The sequence below is a fragment of the Gymnoscopelus braueri genome (genome assembly GCF_963280865.1).
Source record: "Gymnoscopelus braueri genome assembly, chromosome: 23".
NCBI classification, from domain to species: domain Eukaryota; kingdom Metazoa; phylum Chordata; class Actinopteri; order Myctophiformes; family Myctophidae; genus Gymnoscopelus; species Gymnoscopelus braueri.
Genome location: NC_137625.1, coordinates 26,308,487 through 26,324,435, shown reverse-complemented (window position 1 = coordinate 26,324,435; position 15,949 = coordinate 26,308,487). Strand labels below are relative to the sequence as shown.

At 38.7% G+C, this 15,949-nt stretch overlaps 2 protein-coding genes across 2 annotated transcripts; one reads left to right on the top strand and one right to left on the bottom strand.

Moving 5' to 3' along the window:
- Nucleotides 1-515: 515 nt before the first annotated feature.
- rpap3 (RNA polymerase II associated protein 3) lies at nt 516-9,299 on the bottom strand. The gene is made up of 17 exons (XM_080421266.1): nt 9,155-9,299; nt 8,186-8,344; nt 7,925-8,077; nt 7,728-7,844; nt 7,343-7,470; nt 7,020-7,141; nt 6,838-6,908; nt 6,222-6,350; nt 5,469-5,596; nt 5,003-5,124; nt 4,645-4,715; nt 3,414-3,506; nt 3,105-3,316; nt 2,298-2,493; nt 2,100-2,197; nt 1,814-1,914; nt 516-1,136 (listed from the first exon to the last, which is right to left on the bottom strand). Exons 2-17 carry the CDS (start codon nt 8,336-8,338, stop codon nt 1,051-1,053), a joined length of 1,980 nt encoding a protein of 659 aa, XP_080277392.1. The 5' UTR covers nt 8,339-8,344; nt 9,155-9,299; the 3' UTR covers nt 516-1,050.
- Nucleotides 9,300-10,474: 1,175 nt separating this feature from the next.
- atp23 (ATP23 metallopeptidase and ATP synthase assembly factor homolog) lies at nt 10,475-13,886 on the top strand. The gene is made up of 6 exons (XM_080421797.1): nt 10,475-10,732; nt 11,225-11,270; nt 11,714-11,795; nt 11,884-12,021; nt 12,657-12,746; nt 13,010-13,886. Exons 1-6 carry the CDS (start codon nt 10,576-10,578, stop codon nt 13,211-13,213), a joined length of 717 nt encoding a protein of 238 aa, XP_080277923.1. The 5' UTR covers nt 10,475-10,575; the 3' UTR covers nt 13,214-13,886.
- The last annotated feature ends 2,063 nt before the right edge of the window (nt 13,887-15,949 follow it).

The window sequence follows — 15,949 nt, the reverse complement described above, 5'->3', positions numbered from 1 at the left end:
CAATCACTATGTGGACACAGAGTTCATCAGCTGTCAGGCCCAAAACACTTTGACTGGACAGACGGCAGTAGTCAATGAGACCATCAGTGTCTATGGTGTGCCACGATTTTCTGCCCGATTTCATAATTATGCACCTTATTTTGTGTTGAGTAAACCTAGACTGAATTTTAACCTGGTATTTATGGTCTCTTTATCACAGACCCTCACTGGTGTGGTTGCTGAGAAGAAAATGGAAAAGGACACTTCAACATTTTTACATGGTTTTTCTCCTACTCTTTTGATACGTACATTTAATTCTGAGACTCTGCTGCCTGTCATCTCCTTTCTCTCTCCCCTTTCCTGCATCTCTCTCAACACCAAAAATAAAGCAGAAAAAATGTATGTTATTTGGACCTCTTCGTAAATATATATTGCACTGTCAAAAACAAAAACAAAACATGAAGCTCAATGTGGTTCAAAAAAGATTGTGGGTTATGTTTCACTCTCTCTCCCACATACACACACACACGCACAGATACAAAATGTTTTTTTTTATTTGGAATTCAGTGGGGTGTGTTTGCAACAATAAACTGTAAATGTAACAGAACCTCAAACACTCCCAACCCACAAATTATGCACAGCAGATACTCAGGTGGGTCTAATGAGAACATTCAAACAAGACTACATGCCTGCACAGACCAATCTGTTTCTTCATGAGCCATAAAAATAAGACAGAAACATCTGCAGGCTCAGTACAAATTAGTGTGTACTTCTGAAATAAAATGAAAAAGTCAGCTCGCACAAATAAGGGCATAAGTGACTGCGTGACCTCACCTGATCACGCTTCAACTGGAGCCGTTTGTGTGCGGACTGATTTTCTCCTTTTGTCTGAGTCATTGTGTTTTCTGCTAAGCACCTGCCTAAGTTTGGTTTGGATGTGCGTGTTCCGTCTCCTCATCAGTTACTTCTGAAATAAACAAACTAGTTGGTGATGGCTTAGCATCCGTGGTAGGCAGCTCCCAGAGGTTATGCAGAACAATTGTACTAGAGACGCCTGTGAAATCCCAAGTGTCACACGCCGTATTTATTTCGCAAGGATGCAACGGATGATCTGTCCAGGTCAGCTTGGTGAAGAAAGTCAAACAGTTCTTGCAGAACTGAAAGAAAAAAAAAGGAGAAATCAAATGTTTAAAAGAGCATTTCACACATTTACATTACATAACATTACGGTCATTTAGCAGACGCTTTTATCCAAAGCGACTTACAATAAGTGTCCATTCAACATGGGCAAGAAAACTACTAATCACTGGAAGTCTTAAGTGCATTCTCTTCTAAAACAAGCAAGCAACTAAGAGTATACCTAGCGCTAAGGTAAAAGTGCACTATATCAGCTACCTACTTACTTAAACAGATGAGACAAATAGGAAAATCAAATGAGCAAGAGCTAAAACAAATAAGTGTATCAAAAATGTATCATAATTATAAGATGGCACAATTCCTGTCTATTCACTCTGCAATTCATTGGTGGGCTATGGACAGTTCAGAAATCTGCATATCAATGACATCAGTGGGGAATCCAAGCTAATGGGCTGTTCTCTTCTTGGAAAGTTAGAATACTGCAATAGAAGCCAATGTTCTTGCATTCATACAAAATAAAGTTTGAAATGAACAAACCTGTCCACTGACACAGAGTGAGTAGACAGAAATGGTACAATCTTATAATGAGCATTAGTGAGGACCAATTATATGAAGATGGAAAATGGGTGAAGTGGTCCTTTAATAAAAATTAATTGCTGGTGGTCATTGCAAGCAGCAGTTGAACAAGACATAGCACCTTTCTTCTCTGGGGAGGACATGAACATGACCGCCATGTCGAAGCGTCTCACGCTCGCTAGACTCCTGAGGATCTCCAGTATGTGTGTTGGTGTTTCATTCCTGAAGCAGAGTTGATTGTATTATTGTAGTTTTATGTCATGCTAAATGTACTGGACACTAAAGCAGATGATGAACTTTCATACACGGTTAATTTGTACCAGCCTCAACACTAATAATAACTACCGGTAATACTTATGTGCTTGGGTAAGATTTTAGACAGAGAAGAGGTTTATTACAGTACTAACTTGATGAAGAAAATATGCATAGTGTGCAATAGTTGACTGAGAATGTCAGGTTCAAGAGAATTCTGGAAGATCTTTGCATATGCCTCCGGATTTATTTGCTGGAAAGCAACAGAAAGACAAAAAAATAGATTTCAGTCAAAACAAAGGATTATATTCACACCAGTTTAGTTTTGTTGGACCTGGTCAGCACTCACTCACCCTCAGATATTTATAAGTCATTTCAGGCCGATTCCCGATCTTCCTGAGGTCAGATTCAAGCTGGAAGCCGTTGCTGGGAGGAGGTAGGACGACCTCTGATTCTTTTGAGGGTGCACTAGGAGTCTCTGGTGGAAGACTGACATGTTCTTTCCTTGGTTTTTCTTGCTGTCCTCCAACATTATCGCCCTCAGGAACCCTGGGCAAAGAACAAACAAAAAAAGCATCAATGATCAATGTTGTAAAATCAAATAAAACTGAGCCTTTTTATATAAGGAGCCTTTTTAACCCTTTAAGACAGGGAAAGCATCTGTGTGTCATTTTTTGATTTCTTTGGCTATTCAAAAATAGCAGATCTACAAGCCGCGCTATGAGCTTGTATATCTGCTATTTTTTTTTAAATTGGATTTTTTTTTGCAAATCTTTGAACATATATATTTTTAGGGCGAGCATTTTTTACTCAAATCTTTGCTTCTGGGGGTCCCTGGAACAACATATTTTGAGATGGGGGTCCGAGGCCAAATATATATAATTGTGGGGGTCCTGGACATGAAAACTTTTTTTTAAACTGTCAGGATTTGAAAGACATTTGTAGAATTCCCCAGAAGCAAAGATTTGAGTTACAAATGTTCGCTTTAAAAAATATATATATTCAAAAGATTTGAACAAATGTTCACGATTTTTCAAAAATAGCAGATCTACAAGCTATGAGCTTGTATATCTGCTATTTTTGAATAGCCGAAGGAATCTAAAAAAATGACACACAGATGCGTTCCCGGTCTTAATGGGTTAATCAATGGCACCACTTACTTGACAGGTGACAGGTGTGCAGGGAGTTCCGCGATTTCCTCGATCTTTAGCATCTTAGCGATGGGGGACGTCGACAGCGGCGAGGATCGATCCTGACCCTCCTTCACTACGTCCTGGAAGGGCGTGGCCGCGGACACACCTGAAGCCTCCTCACCCATGGGCACAGAGATCTTTCCACTCACTTCCTCGATATCAATTCTCCTCAGCGGTTTCTGATGACAAATGTAAAGGTGTTCACACAGTCAAATCCAGCCCGTCTTCACCCAAAAAAACCCAAATGATTGAGAAGTCAAACAATGAGTTACCCACAGTTGACTGCAAGTGAGGTGGTTTGTTGATGGGCTGGATTGTTCTCCTCGGTAGGTTGTCCTGTGTTGCCAAAAGACCACCGTCTCCCATGTCCTACAGAAAGATAATAGCGGAAGATTAATGGTACTCACTTAAAAAAAAATGATTTTTTGAAGTGCATAATCCTATTTATAGGTTATTAATGTCATCATGTGTCTCGCTAGCCAATCACAGTGCTGAATAGAGTCAGCCAATAGAGTCTGCCAATCACAGTACAGCTAGGGGTGTACTAATGAGCCAATCACAATACAGCTAATGTGGTGTCCCAACCCCACTTATAGGGGCGGCTACACCGCCCAAAAATAGCCGATCTACAAGCTCAAAACGCGTCGCGGTGCGACGCGTTTTGAGCTTGTAGATCTGCTATTTTGCTACTTTTGAATTGGAATCTATATTTAATTTCACATTTAGTTTTTTACATATTAGTTACATGTAGTTAATTACATATTTAGTTATACTTCTGTTAGGCTGCACTAGCGCTCCTGTTTTCGTGTATAGAGGGGCGGGTGTATAGAAGCGCGGAGAGATTGCGCCTGATCCCATTGGTTCACCGATCTGTCCCGTCAACCCCCGCCCCGTTAACACAACATTACGAGCGACGCCCACTGCACTCTGGTTGGTTGGGGGAAATGAAACACTTCCCATAACGGGTACACCGACGCACTCCTCCAGGCTTTTATTTCTTTAGCAAAACTAAACAATAAAAGCCTGGAGATCGAGGCTATACTTCTGTTAACTTTATGAACTTAAATACAAATACATTGGACATGAAAAAAGACAATAGAATTGTAATACTACTCATTAAGCTACTAATATAGACAGAAGTAATTAAAGCGGGTCATGTTTGCATGTTTGGCATTGTAACAGCTGAAATCAATAATATATCAGTGTTCCGGGCCGCCAGTTACCCATGTATGATGTAGGATTAAGGTTTTAAAGTCAGCTTCTCAAATGAAGAAATGCTGTGTATAAGAAATTATGATATGCAACAGAGTATTATATTTGAGTGTATTATTTATTTGATATCCTAGTTAAAGTAACACGGCTCTGCACAATTTGTAAATAAGATAATGGCCATTTGAATGATTACATTTCTCCTAGTACAAGAGTAGAGTACTCCTGCCTCTAGAGTTCAACATTTAACTGAACTACTCTTGAACAGCTTATTAGATATACAAATCTTTATACATACAATCATGATTTTCTGGAGCTCATTCCGAGCCTGCTTGTTCCCAGGTTCCAGTTTCAACACCTCCTGGAAATCTGTCAAACAAAATCGACATTTACAAAAAGATGGTGACTGCACTGTAACATCCTTAGTGTTCATTTAACTCAGAAGACTGCACTAATGTAACCAAATGGACCCCGTTACATTTGTACCCTCTCAAGAGTTACAAATGGATATGATCACTGAGGATTTTACTGTGTACGTTTCCATACAACAATGTGTTCTCAATTGTGGTACATTATGTGCAGACATGGCTATTTCCACTAAAAACAACTGAATGTAAGTAGCAGTGCATCTTATTGGCTGATGTTATGTACAGTACCTTCTTTGGCCTCTAGAAGCCGGCCTAGAGCAACTCTTGCTGTTGCTCTGCGGGCAAATGCCTTGGAATAGGTTCTGTCCAGGGATATGGCTTTACTGCAGTCCTCCTCCGCGTCCTTATACCTGGGAGACACAAAGGAAGAAATGTGGGATTTTCACAACATATCAGTCAATTAAGTTTAATGGTCATCTTTGGACTAGAACTTAATAATAACATAATATGCTGTAACAACTAAAATCCCACACACACTTACGTCAAACGTATTCATATTTTCTGAAGTCAGGATTGCTATTTTGTCCTAAACAAAGCAAACCAATTACAACGTCGCAGCCATCAACGGTAGCGGCTAAAAACAACGAAGTGAATTTTGGCAGCGTTTCAGACACACAGAGGACTGCTAAGTGTTATGGCTGCAAATAAATGTGAGAGGGACAGACAGGACACATTTTTAGGTAATGGTTCTAACCTCTCCAGCTTGAGATTGGCCATGGCTCGATTGGCAGGTAAGAGAGTATTGGTGCCGTCTGCATCCATGCCTCTGCTGTAGCACTCTATAGCTGCCTCGTACTTTCCCTCTTTGAAATAGGCATTCCCCTGGAAGAAGAAATGTAATACCAATGAAAACTGTCACTGGAATAAAAATTGTTTTAGAAACACAGCATGGGTTTGCTGCAGTGGTGGAAAAGGTACTCCAATCCTTTACTTAAGTAAAAGTACCAATACTGCAATATAGAAATACTCTGTTACAAGTAAAAGTCCAGAATTAAAAATTTACTTGAGTAATAGTGCAAAAGTATTGGCATGAAAATGTACTTAAAGTACCAAAAGTAAAAGTACTAAAATGTTTGAAAATAGCAGATCTACAAGCTTACAACGCGTCGCGATGCGACGCGTTGTGAGCTTGTAGATCGGCTATTTTCAAATAGCCTAGGTATAAAATAGGGCTAAAGTGGTTAATGTATGCTTTATAATGTAATAATGTAGATCATCTACATAGTCACTAAAGCTGTCAAATAATTGTAGTGGAGTAAAAGTACAATATTTGCCTCTGAGATGTAGTGGGGTAGAAGTAAAAGTATAGACAATTGGAAATACTCCAGTAAAGTAGAAGTACCTCAAAATTGTACTTAAGTACAGTACTTGAGTAAATGTAATTAGTTACTTTACACCACTGGTTTGCTGCTCTGGAAGCTAAACGTGGTGTATGGAAAAAACGTACCCTGTCTTTCTGTACGACTGCTTCCTGACGTCTCTGTTGGTCCGCCATTAGGCTCTGATATTCGGGGTCGACTGCCGGGGCCTCCACGGATTGTGTGACTTGACTCGGACATTTGACACCAATCAAGGTCTGAAGAGAATGGGGTGGGGTGTAATTTAGCAGTCCTCTGTAGTTGTGATCCTAAAAGCTATCCTCTCTTCAACATGCAGTTGAATTACCCCTCTGCAAGCAAGCAGCAAGCTCGGAGAACCAGACGCCAACATGGTAGTTTCACAAAGCATGCCATGTTCTTAAGTTTATTATTAAGCATATACTGTACAGAGAATATGTACATTTGTCAAATTAAGTGACTGATACAGAAATAAGCAAGACTAGGCAGGAACAGACAGATGTGGTACAAACAGTATGCTGGACATAGTTATGTGGTAAGGAGAAAAGTACATACACAAACACGTCTACATGATTACACAGCTTAAGAGAGTATAGTTATAAGATGTGTACAGATACTGGGATGGGTCAAGCCTGGTGCATATTACAATAGGGTTAGCAGAGAGAGTCAGGAGAGAACGGTAGCAGAGATCAAACTGCAAGGATGCAACAGTGTCACAGAACTCACTTCTTTTATTTTCTTCACTTCATTCTGAGCTTCCAGGTTTCCAGGATCAAGCTTAAGAACCATCTCATAATCTGTGTGTATAAAGACATTCAAATTATTAAAATAACAGAGCGGTAAGCTTAGAAGTTATTAATAAACCATTTTAAGTATCTCTTGTAAAGTATCTCTTTACACATATTTACCTTCTAAGGCAGATTCGTATTTTTCCAGGGCGACTCGTGTTGCACCTCTTCGTGCAAACGCTTTCAAGTACTTGCTGTCCAACGCAATCGCCAGGTTGTAGTCAGACTCAGCAACAGCATACCTACAGCAAACAACATTTTCACCACTGATTCATAGGATAAAAGCCTGAGGACACTCATTCTCTGTACATTCTTTGCCTTTCATTTCCATGCTGTATATGCTCAGGATGTAAGCATCGCATCCTTATAAAAATATAGAATCAAGGCTATGCGACCATGGCACAACACAGCCATACAGCTGTCTAGGAGGTCAAACGGCTTACTTTTTTTGTCTGTAGAAGCAGGCAGCACGGTTTGTGGGAAGAATAGGATTAAAAGAGTCTGCAATCATCCCCTTGGTGTAGCACTGAATAGCATCCTCATATTTCCCTTCTTTGAACAGCGCGTTACCCTTGGAAGAAATGTGTAATATCATTTAGTTTGATGAAGGGTACAAAACATGTGTAATCAAGTTTGTTTCACAATATTTGACTAAATACATTTTGATGATGTGATGATATCATGATAACCAAAATCCCAGGCTAAAATCCCAGAAAATATCAATTTATCATATCATGATCATGATAATATTATATTATATCAATCTATCACCCAGTTCTAATTAGTATATGGAGTAAATGTATTTATGACTTGCAGACACTATCATACCTTTTCCTTCTCAGACAGAGCCTTCTCCCGATCGACAGTGGTTTCCTCCGAGTCAGAGTCATTTGACTCTACAGGGCTATCTTCCTTATCCATATCCATCACTTCCAAAGCCTTGTTCTGCAACCAGTAAACAGGCTGTGGTCAATTTGTCCGTCTCCTCTTAGTTTTGTACATTTATAAATTATTTAATCACTTACCACGTCAAATTTATCCCACGAGCTGTAGTCATACGACTTTATTCTTGGCGTTTGCTTGGAGTCTGCTGTCTTCGTATCGCCGTTGCTCACAGACTTTTTCTTTGCCGTTTTCTTCTTTTTGTAATCCTTGTTACGCACAGGGGGGAGGTCTTTCTACAATAAAGGTATGGACATTTTGCGGTTAACTGAATGCTGTTTTAAGTTAACGAAAACTAGTATATTAATATGCATCTCCTGATATGGATGGTGGCTGGAACATACCTGAACTTCTCCAAGGTTTGCTGTTCTCAGCTGCTCATCTTTCTTCTTTACATCAGTTTCCCAATTGTCCAGTTCTCTCATGAAGGTATGTACATCCTCTGCATTCTGTCGCATTTGAAGTTGTAACTCAACAGCTTTATTTCCCCCAGCCATCTCTTTCTGTGGAACGGTTATTTATTTTGATTATTTGATAAACGCTGGTTTTATAGAGAACAAGCTCTAACGTCAGTGGAATATTGGCTACTGCGTTGCTAGGGAACAGCTTGGGTCAAAGGTCATTCCCTGTCAGCTATTGAAATTCACAAACACCAGTGGTGGAATAAGTACTAAAATGTTTTACGTAAGTAAATATATCAATACTATAAGGTAGAAATAGTCTGTTACAAGTGAAAGTCCGGAATTCAAAATGTACTTGAGTAAAAGTACAAAAGTATTGGTATCAAATTAAACTTAAAGTACAAAAGTAAAAGTACTCATTATGCAGAATGTCCCATATCACAAGTTTTAAAATGTATAACATTATTTTGAAAATAGCAGATCTACAAGCTCACAATGTGTTGCATCGCAAAGCATTGTGAGCTTGTAGATCTGCTATTTTCAAATGGCCGAAATATATATATATAGGCCTGAAGTGGAATGTTTGTTTTGTAATAATAATCAAAACCTACAACTAAAGTTGTCAAATAATTGTAGTGGAGTAAAAGTACAATATTTGTCTCTGGGGTGTATAGAGGAGTAGAAGTAAAAGTACTGAAAATGGGAAATACTCCAGTAAAGTAAAAAATAGCTCAAAATAAGTACAGTACTTGAGTAAATGTACTTCACAGCACTGTTGTCAAGTGTGAAAATAATAAACCAACTTGCTTTCAAATCTAAACTGACATGCTTGCTGCTAGCAGATATAGCTTTGTAGCAACTTTACACTAAAAGAAACACAATAAATGGAGTATATATGAGACCATGACTCACATAGAGCGATTATCTGTCACTGGGTTCACTCTCGTTTGCCATAAAGAGTTATAAATGTTGCTGTGAAGTAGAATAAATAGACTAAACACTACGACAATGTGTCATCATCCTCAACCTGGATCGATGCGAATGGCTTCTGTTTATGTTCGGCGCCATGACACCCAGTGTTGCCAGGTTTTGCGAGAGAAATAAGCAAGACCAGGTCTATGAAAACAAGCCCAAAAGAAGCAACTAGGCTATGGCAATTTGAAAACAGCCAACCTACAAGCTTGTAGATCGGCTATTTAAAAAATAAAAGAAGATAATTATCTTGAAAAAAAGAAGCTAGCAATATTTACAAGCAACTTTACAGAAGAATAAGCCCAAAGTAGCTTATAATAAGCAGACATGGCAACACTGTTCCCAGCAGCCTTTGCGAGAAAAATAATACATAAAAACCATAGACTGTATAAAGTGATTAAAAAAAAACATAATTATATATATTTAAAAAGAAAAAAACTACATTTGATTTTAAATTAATTCATTAAAAATGTTCAAAAGAAATTAACCTATGTATTAATTTGGGATATTCTTGCTCCCTCGCGTCACCACAGCAGAAAGCCTGATTTCAATTTATTGTCAGATTTGGTCAAGAGCCCGCCTACTGCATCCGGTAATTTGCACGAACACATACATGTAAACGCAGACCATTTTCGTATCCGCTTCGGGCCGGATGTGCAAACTGATGTCGGTCTAGCCACACGCTAGCCCTGATACATGACTGTCATATCATGACAGTCATGGATGAACTTCAATCTGGTGTTTGCACTTTCTCTATTTACAGCCCGGACATCTACATAAACGTTCAAATTTCAAATATAAAGTGCTTACCCCATGGCCACGGATGTTACAATTATGTACGGGTCTTCAGAAGTACCCGTATCTTCCATATTGTTCAATAAAAAGATCGGTGGCCATTTTCTCCATATGTTCGCCTTATGCGTTCAACTACGCGACCCTATCGGTTGGGAGGTGTATTGCTCTCTAATACATTATAACTCTATGAGAAAAATGGCCACCAATCGGATTAAAATGCTTTTTATTGAACAATACGGAAAATACAGGTACTTATGATAGCCCGTACATAATTGCAACATCCATGGCCATGAGGTAAACACTTTATATTTGAAATCTGAACGTTACAGTAGATGTACGGGCCAAAAAGGGAGAACAAGCAAACACCAGGTTGAAGTTCATCCATGACGGTCGTGTGATCCAAGGCTAGCCATACGCTACCTTTGTCCTCCGACCTATCACGTGATCATCTAAAACAGATATGACCTCTTGCTAGCTAACAACAACACAGAGCTAACGTCCAAACAACTCAGATCTTTTTGTACCAAAAGTAAAACGCATAGAGCTTTAGATCTTCATGCGACAATATGGCTCAGAAGACCAAACACGAAGAGGAGGACTACGGATACGACCTGTTTCCAGACAGGAGTGATCAAGGGAAATACAAGAAAGGATCCATAGCACAGAGCCTGTTCACTTTCAACCACAAGTGTCAGGTTATGTTACAGTTCGCTATGGAAACTAGTGAGTTCGATTGATTGATTGATTGATTGATTGATTGATTGATTGATTGAAAAAAAAAGCACAGAAAGTACAGTACAGGTCTGCTAAAAGGATTAAAACCCAAGAAAGCACTATGGTTTGGTTTGTTTCCTTTGGGGTCCTGTGTATTCAATTCATTGAAACATTTAATGACAGACAAATATACAAAAGCTATGCAAAAACATCATATAAACGAGTAGTAATCAAAAAGAAAAATATGGCTATAGCTGTGGAGCTTGATGCTGAAAATGACATGTGTGATGCTTGATGTTTCCATTCATGTAATTATGAGTGTATACAAATTGTACTTAAGTACATTACTTAAGTAAATGTACTTAGTTATATTCCACCACTGAATGTAACAAATAGTAAAAGAAATTGACACATTTAGCACTGAGGATTTGCAGTTTGCATGGTTCCTGATATCAGCCTGTTATTCTCTCTGTGTCTGTGTGTGTGTGTCTCTCTCTCTAGGTCCATATGCTAAACTACTCCTAAGAGCCATGAAAGGTTCAGGATGGTAGGTACCAGCTTATACTTTAGGTCATCAACTTGAAAAGCATTTGAATGAAACTTGAGATTTATTTATTTTTTTACTTTTTTTTACTTTTTACTTTGACTTGACTTGACTTGACTGATGTCCCTAGTGTCACTTTGCATCATGTGCTTTTAAGTTAGACATTCTAAAACTGGCTGATATCAGTGCCTAGTTATTATTTGTTTAATTTCAGAATCCCTGTATTTGTCATTGTACAAGTTTTTTTGTGTGCATTTATGTCATTTCTTTATATCACTTAGTCCATCAGGGTGAAGAAGAAAAAAAAAGGCACCCTGATCATACATACTTGATTGGATTCAAACATCTGCATTGATGGCAGTGAGCCGATGTTTTAGATATTTCTGTCTTTAAAGACGGAGTCAAATTGTTGTGTTGATGAACTGTTCACACTTGTGTTTACACAGTACAGTGTTAAAAGACCGGCATTTCTCCTGTGAAGACTGTGACGGGACTGTCAGCGGGGGGTTTGACGCGGCCTCATCACAAGTAAGAAAGATGTCAGTCAGTGCAGATATGATATTTTCACACAATATGGTTTATACTGTCGCTGATAACATTTGTTCATTTGTTGCAGATTGTGCTGTGTCAGAATAATATTCACCAGCAGCCACATATGAACAGAGTTGTCACGCATGAGCTCATCCATGCCTTTGACCACTGTCGGGCGCACGTGGACTGGTTCAGCAACTTCAGACATTTGGCTTGTTCAGAGGTCAGCAACTAACCCATTAACCCAAGACCGGGAAAGCGGCATGTGTGTCATTTTTAGATTTCTATGGCTATTCAAAAATTGCAGATCTACAAGCTGATAGTGTGGCACCGAGTGCCGCGCTATGAGCTTGTAGATCTGCTATTTTTGAAAGAAAAAAAGGAAAATGGGTGCAAATCTTTGAATATATATATATATATAATTTTTAACTCAAATATTTGCTTCTGAGGGTCCCTGGAACAACATATTTTGAGATGGAGGGAGTTCGCGGACAAATACATATATCATTGAGAACCACTGATATTATAACATACGTTTTTTTTTTTAATGTTAGGATTCAGAAGCAAAGATTTTAGTTAAAAATGTTCACTTTAAAAATATAAATATTCAAAGATTTGCACACATTTTCATGTTTTTAAAAAAATAGCAGATATACAAGCTCATATGAGCTTGTAGATCTGCTATTTTTGAATAGCCAAAGAAATCTAAAATGACAGAGTTTTTTTTCTATGTTTATCCGTTCATGTGCTTTGCTGGATGCCCGAAATGTGTCTTTCCAATTGGTTCAGCATGGTATTATTTGGTTCACTACTACTCTCCACAGTAAACGCTTATTGTTGGTGCCTATTTGTTTTCAGATTCGAGCAGCTAACCTCAGTGGAGACTGTTCCTTCAACAATGAATTTGCCAGATTCAACTTGGGCTTGAATATGAAGCAGCATCATCAGGTACTGAGGGATGAATTCTCAAAATATCAGTCAAAACATCGATAATTAATCTGTGGTTTATGATTCCAAAATTGGGACCCAGAAATCTGGCATTGGTCGGGCTCTAGATGCATGTCCTACCCCCTCTACCAGCGTCCTGTATCTCTCCTGTCTAAATATAGCAATATGTATGAAACATACCATACACAAATATATTCTTTGTATCAGTTCTTGGCACTGTAAACTGTGACTGCAATAAAATGTATGTCTTTTTGCGTTGACAGGAGTGTGTCCGGGGACGTGCCTTGCGTTCCATCCTGGCCGTGAGGAAGATATCCAGAGTAGAGGCAGAGAAAATAGTAGACGAGGTCTTTGACACGTGTTTCAATGACCACGCGCCGTTTGGCCGGATTCCACACACCAAAAAGGATGCCAAGTTTGCCTTCAGAGATTACGAGAACAGAGATCGATATTATGCAAACCTTTAACATGTCCGCCAGCGCACTTAGTTTAATTTCCAATGGTGCTTTGACAATGATGTCAACAAAAGTATGTGTCCAAACTGATACTGGATGTAAAGTACCTTTTTTTTAATATAAGGGAATCTTCCAAGTCTACTCTCCTGTGAAAAAAGTTAATTTACTAAATTCAAGGAGTGACCCAATGAGATGTTCATTTTGTTGTGGGTCATTTGGACATACATTCTGTGTAATGGGATTATGCAGCTGTAAAGGTCATTTCACGGCAGGTGTAGAGGCATTTCTGCGAGGGAATGCCTACTGCTTCATATAGAGTGCTACAAGAATGACGTCTTTTTGTGCGCCAAACCGCAACTTATCCGCCATTCCACAGCAGATTTCAGATGGAAGTTTTGTGTAAATTAAGAGAATAAGCTCTGTAGCAAACAAGATCTTCACAAATCAATTAAGATCTGAGAACCACATGCAAATAATGTGTAAACATTTCATGTATGAGATATTGATATGAAACTGTTAGGCTGACAATAGCCACAGACCTTATTTTCTGCATAATTCCAAAATTGCTAACTCACTTTAGCATTTTAGGACTACAAACTGTAGCACTCTACTGCCACATTGACCTAAAATAACTTAAAACAATGAGTTGCCTGTAAATAGCGCCATGTGCTTAACTTAAATAAAATCAACTGAAATTAGACTGATTCATATGAAAGCTGATTTTGAGGTCTTTGTAAATTGATTACAATTGAAATGGACACAGTACAGAGGTAGTTAAAGTTATACTGTGTACTTAGCTTGTTATACTTAGCTTTTTTGAGTATTCTTTAGTCTGGTACCTACAGTACATTGCCAATACAGGATGGGTTCTAACTGTGATTCCCAGTGTAGGGACACTTGGGATGAAAAATGCTATTTACCGTACTATTTAGAGAAGTGGTCACGCAACACATTTATGTGGAATGGTTATTGCGAAAAATATCAAGAATACTTATTTCAAATGTATCTGTGCATGTGGGCCTTGTCTGATTTAAACAAGTTGCATTTGTTTCAAGGTTTCAAGTACAAACAAGGGCACGTAGAATGCTCAACCTTGTACCCAACCAAAGTTACTTTAAATTGGTATGCAATACCTAGTAAGAAGAATTGAGAAGAAAGGTTCTTCCGCAACAAGATAGTATCTTACACAACTATCGCATCTTGCACCTCTAACTTCTCCTCTGTAAAATGTCAGTGGTGACATCTTTATTGGACATTAGCATTTAAAGAATCTCATTCCTCCCCTGAGATTAATAAGGAGAAGTTATATGGGAATTAGCCTCATAATCTTCCCCTACCATTTTCTGCAGAACAGCTTTGTTGTGGCTATCACAAAGACTGCAGACACCACCCTTCGCATCCTAATCAGAATTTATGCTTTTACTTGCAGTGTCTGGTGGCGAGTGTAAAATGCTCATTCTCTGTATGAACTCTGGAAAATGGCTACAAAGATTAGCTAGACTCATATGGGATCAAACAACAAAGCACGTGGGCGGACTGGAGCGACGAAAGAAGATTACGTTAATTTGGGAAGCTTAAAGAAAATTGCAGATAATTGCGTATAGGCAGGCCGGGATTTATTGTGAGTCATAGTGCATAGTAAACAACATAAAAGCGCGAGTAACTGTTTGGTTTGCTGCAACGCTACACACACTTCACACCAAAGCAAATGTTAATTTAAGTAAAATCAAGAAACAAAATATGTCCAACTTAATTGATGAAAATACAAAACGATTTTGTTGAGCTAATGAGCTTTCTTTTGCTTAGATGTGCTATTGTAGAAGCACAAATAACACAGTGTGACATCGCTACACTATTCTCCATAGAGCCTGAATTTACTGCAGAAATGTTAGACATAGGCTCAAGTTTAGTTGTGGTGGACATGTGTTCAGCAAATATAGTTTTTGTGGTAATTTTTTTGCAACAGCCTCTGGGCCTGCTTATCAATCTGACTGTAGTACCACTTTAGTCCATTAGATGGCAATGTTGGTATACTGAACAACACCAGGACAAGTGAGTGTCATTAAGACTTTCAAAGACTTTAAAGTGCTGTCACTGTTTTATTGACACATGTAATTTAATCAATTTCCTTGAGTCCTGTTTCAGGTGAATGTTGGGCCTTTTATAGGCTAAGATACGCCGCAGTAATCAAGTGACTGCTGAGAGGAGCAGCTTCTTTCATTATTCCATCCATTTAAACAGGCGACACCCACTGTGATGTAATTAGAATACTCCAGCTTAATTGAAATCCCTGGTCTCCACTAATCTGCTGTAGGACAACACATTAACACATTAGCCCCAAGAGCACTTCATCTCCTTAATTAGAATAATGCCAGAATCAGTTGTAAAGTTGAGTGGTGACGGGGTATAGCAGTGATTGACTTTGTTAAATAATACGAAATTGATACGAACGAGAAAGGGAGGATGAGAATTTAATGGTAGCTTTCTCAAGGTCTTGGATGATATTCTGAATGAATGCAAATTAAATGTGGCAGCTGAAAGCAAGAGTATAACCTGGAAGACATGGCATCCTTTCACTACTGTAGGCCATTACTCGTTTGTATCCTATCTCCGGCACTCTGGGGAAATACTCAAAGAAAATATATCAGGTTCACGTGTCTGGTCTTTAGCCCGAGGTGAACAATCACATTCAGTTGATTGAGGACAAGAGCACATATCTAAAGATGGCTACCTTTAATACTTTATTAT